At 40.0% G+C, this 4,557-nt stretch overlaps 1 protein-coding gene across 2 annotated transcripts; it reads left to right on the top strand.

Annotated features, from left to right (window-relative positions):
• The first annotated feature begins 1,145 nt into the window (after nucleotides 1-1,145).
• On the top strand, nucleotides 1,146-4,231 carry LOC121993715 (phospholipase D alpha 1-like). Of its 2 annotated transcripts, none has more exons than XM_042548062.1 (3): nucleotides 1,146-1,253; nucleotides 1,709-3,605; nucleotides 3,789-4,231. In XM_042548062.1, exons 1-3 carry the CDS (start codon nucleotides 1,146-1,148, stop codon nucleotides 4,220-4,222), a joined length of 2,439 nt encoding a protein of 812 aa, XP_042403996.1. In that variant the 3' UTR covers nucleotides 4,223-4,231. The 2 variants fall into 2 exon arrangements, with proteins under 2 accessions (XP_042403996.1, XP_042403995.1); XM_042548061.1 differs by having other exon boundaries at nucleotides 1,146-1,274.
• Nucleotides 4,232-4,557: the final 326 nt, after the last annotated feature.

Genomic DNA, 4,557 nt, shown 5'->3' with positions numbered 1-4,557 from the left:
CAAAAAAAACAAAAAAACGAATCAACAGTAGTCAAAAGTAAAAAGCAAGGAATTGAAGAAAGTAGAGGAAGGATCAAAGGCGGAGAAATCATCTCAAGCATAAGATCAAAAAGATGTTTACTCACTGATTAAATCAAGTGCTGATCTCCGAACCATCTATATCTTCCCTTTCATCGGAATGTCCGCAGCAAATCCTACAGATTGCTGCAGAAGTTGTGGGATTGTGACGCTCGTCTTAGATGGGCCCACTAATACTAAATGTAATGTCTCACATAAATATAATATTTTTTTACCTTTAATTAGTTGGCTTAACATTAAGTAAAATTTAAAATATATTTTAATGTTATTGGTAAGTGCTTCTAAATATAGAACATTTATAATAAAAAAATTAACAAAAATTGTCTTACAATTATCATCGTCCTATAATTAAGGAGAAATTATTATAAGGGCCTTTTAGTGATTTTCAATTAAACTAATTATTTTTTTTTCTCACTTCGGCGATAACAGAAATCTTCACGGTTTCTTGCACCCCTAGCGACATCCCACTTCTTGCGGATCTGTTGATTCCTCTTCCTCTTTCTATTTATTTCTTTCTCGACGACGACTCGGCTGAGACCTTGATCTCGTGTTTCCTCCACTTCATTCGTTCTTCTTCGATCCGATCGATCCATCACGCACTTCGCCGGATCCGTCTTCAGGCAAGTACACTGAACTCGCGTTCAGATCGTTCTGTCTCGATATAGTTTTTATTGCGAAAACCTGAATCTGGAAGAAGAAGAAGAAAAAACTGGTTTTGATAGTTTTGCGTCTAGTTAAATTAGTTTAATGCGATGCGAATACAACGTGCTTCGTTTTTTCCGTCGTGTCTTCCCCTTTTTCTAATGTGTGAGTTGGATCGTACGGTATAAAGTGAGCCCTTGACGCTTTTCTACTTGATCTTTGCGCTTGTGTTGCATTTTTTTTTTAAATCTTTTACTGCCTTTGTTGAGCATTTAAAAACTCGGTTAATTTGTACGATTCAGTAATCGTTGTGGAAATTAGGGTGTTTTTTTTTTCCTTTTCAATAATTAGATTGTATTTGGCATTTTGTCATATGGTTTAGATATGGTTTCCCATGCTTTTTGGATATCGACTTGCAGGTAAAAATGGCACAGATTTTGTTGCACGGATCGCTACATGTTACGATTTTTGAGGCAGAATCATTGTCGAACCCTCACAGAGCTTCTGGAGGTGCTCCACATTTCCTCCGGAAGGTATATCCTTTATTGGAGACGGTTGCCCCGCTTAACTGATCGCTGGTTCTTTGATCTTTGATTACCTTACTTTGTGCTTATGATATTGGCTCTGTATACTTTGCTGGCTGATTATTAATAACTATTGTCATGCGTAATCTGTGTTGGTGATAGTTGTTTAGTCTTGCTGAGGTTATGTTGCATCTTTTTCTTACTCAATTGTTCCACAGAAGTTAGATTTGTAGAATTTATTGTCAACAGCAAGATGTTGTCGCATTGCATTGGGTAGGTAGACTTTATGCTCGTTGAAACATGAAAAGAAATATGTTTGAGATATCAAGATCCAGTAATGTTGATGTTATATGTTGTGGTTTAGATAGTTTATTTTGTCATTTGGTTTAGTTGTTATTCTCATTTAATTGCTTTTCTTTTTTTGTATTCTAACAAGTTTCTGCACATTGGAATACATTGAGCAGCTTGTTGAAGGTATTGAAGATACCGTGGGTCTTGGCAAAGGCGCCACCAAACTTTATGCCACAATTGATCTAGAAAAGGCCCGAGTTGGCAGGACAAGGATGCTTTCAGACGAACCTAGTAATCCCCGTTGGTACGAGTCCTTTCACATATATTGTGCCCACATGGCATCGAATGTCATCTTCACCTTAAAACTTGATAATCCTATTGGGGCATCCATCATTGGAAGAGCCTATTTGCCTGTCACTGAAATTCTTAATGGTGAGGAGGTTAAAAGATGGCTTGAGATATGTGATGAACACCGGAATCCACTTGGAGATGCTAAAATCCATGTGAAATTACTGTACTTTGATATTTCTAAAGACCGCAACTGGGCAAGGGGGATTCGAAGTGCAAAATATCCTGGTGTCCCCTACACATTTTTCTCTCAGAGACAAGGTTGCAAGGTTACGCTTTACCAAGATGCACATGTCCCTGACAAGTTCATTCCTCGAATCTCTCTTGCTGATGGGAAAAACTATGAGCCTCATAGATGCTGGGAGGACATTTTCGATGCAATTAGCAATGCACAACATCTCATATACATCACTGGGTGGTCTGTGTATACAGAGATAAAATTGGTGAGAGACTCCAAGAGACAGAAACCAGGGGGAGACGTTACACTCGGAGAGCTCCTGAAGAAGAAGGCTAGTGAAGGTGTTCGAGTCCTCATGCTAGTTTGGGATGATAGGACCTCAGTAGGAATACTGAAGAAAGATGGTCTTATGGCTACCCATGATGAGGAAACTGAGCAGTATTTTCAGAACACAGATGTTCATTGTGTTTTGTGCCCCCGAAATCCTGATGATGGTGGAAGCTTTGTTGAAGACCTGCAAATTTCCACAATGTTCACTCATCATCAGAAGATTGTTGTGGTTGACCACGAGATGCCCAACAAGAATTCTCAGCGACGGAGAATCATGAGCTTTGTAGGGGGGATAGACCTTTGTGATGGGAGATATGACACACAATTTCATTCTCTGTTCGGGACGTTGGACACAGTTCATCATGATGACTTCCATCAGCCAAATTTTGGAGAGGCTTCAATTACGAAAGGTGGACCAAGAGAGCCTTGGCATGATATCCATTCACGGCTTGAAGGGCCTATTGCTTGGGATGTTTTGTTCAATTTTGAGCAGAGATGGAGAAAACAGGGAGGAAAAGATGTTCTTGTACAGCTCCGAGATCTCTCTGACATCATCATTCCACCTTCTCCTGTCACGTTCCCAGAGGACAAAGAGACATGGAATGTTCAACTTTTCCGATCTATCGATGAAGGTGCTGCTTTTGGCTTCCCTGAAACACCAGAGGATGCTGCAAGAGCTGGGCTTGTCAGTGGAAAGGATAACACCATCGATAGAAGCATTCAAGATGCTTACATAAATGCCATCCGTAGAGCAAAGAACTTTATCTATATTGAAAACCAGTACTTCCTTGGTAGTTCTTATGCATGGAAAGCTGATGGCATCAAGCCTGAGGAAATTGGTGCTTTGCATCTAATTCCTAAAGAGTTATCGTTGAAGATTGTTAGTAAGATCGAGGCCAGGGAGCGCTTTACTGTCTATGTCGTTGTTCCGATGTGGCCAGAAGGTGTACCAGAAAGTGGATCAGTTCAAGCAATCTTAGATTGGCAACGCAGGACAATGGAGATGATGTACACTGATATTGTGATAGCTCTCCAAGCAAAAGGCCTTGAGGCTAATCCAAAGGACTATCTAACTTTCTTTTGCTTAGGGAATCGAGAGGTAAAGAAGAGCGGGGAATATGAACCTGCGGAGCAGCCACCTCCAGACACTGACTACAGCAGCGCTCAGGAGGCTAGACGTTTCATGATCTATGTTCATACAAAAATGATGATTGGTAAATTTCTATGCTTTCCAAGTTCTTTATTGTTAATCAGCTTTAATCTTTGAGTCTTATTGAAATAGCATGATAACACTTGCAACTTTTCTCTACCAAACCAATCGTAAAGAAGCTGTAAATTTGAATATGACTTGATCAGGCTGTTTAAACTACAATGGCAAATTGATCTCTTGGTTACAGTTGATGACGAGTACATTATAATCGGGTCAGCCAACATCAACCAGCGTTCAATGGATGGAGGCAAGGACTCTGAGATTGCTATGGGAGGATACCAGCCACACTACCTGTCAACCCGGGAACCAGCAAAAGGACAGATTCATGGTTTCAGAATGGCCCTTTGGTATGAGCACCTGGGAATGCTCGATCAAGTCTTCCAGCATCCCGAGAGTTCCGAGTGCGTACAGAAGGTCAACCGGATAGCAGACAAGTACTGGGATATGTATTCAAGTGATAATCTTGACAGTGATCTTCCGGGCCACCTTCTTAGTTATCCCATAGGAGTCTCAACAGAAGGCACTGTCACAGAGTTACCTGGAATGGAGTTCTTCCCCGACACCAAGGCCCGGGTCCTCGGGACCAAATCTGATTATCTTCCGCCCATCCTCACAACATAACACGTTTGAAAACATTGCTGCTCCATTCTTTTTCTGAATAAGAGTTACATTAATTTTAGATCAGAGAATAAACATTGTAGCTTGGTAACTAGGACATGTTTTAACCAAACAATACTGTTTGAACCCCGTTTTCTATATTTTTGATGTCTTTTAAGTGTGAAAATGGTTTATAATATGATGATGAATTTTTATATATAATTTTTTTTGCATATATCAAAATCCCATGTGTAGAATTAGGCACTCAATCACTTTTTCTTTATTTAAAACAAAAGAAAACCTGTTGTTGGATACGATATTTAAAGAGGATTTCATAGTTCGTCATATCGATGGCCCAC

This window comes from Zingiber officinale, chromosome 6A, assembly GCF_018446385.1.
Source record: "Zingiber officinale cultivar Zhangliang chromosome 6A, Zo_v1.1, whole genome shotgun sequence".
NCBI classification, from domain to species: domain Eukaryota; kingdom Viridiplantae; phylum Streptophyta; class Magnoliopsida; order Zingiberales; family Zingiberaceae; genus Zingiber; species Zingiber officinale.
The sequence above is the reverse complement of the archived record's forward strand: the minus strand, read 5'-3'. Positions and strand labels throughout refer to the sequence as shown.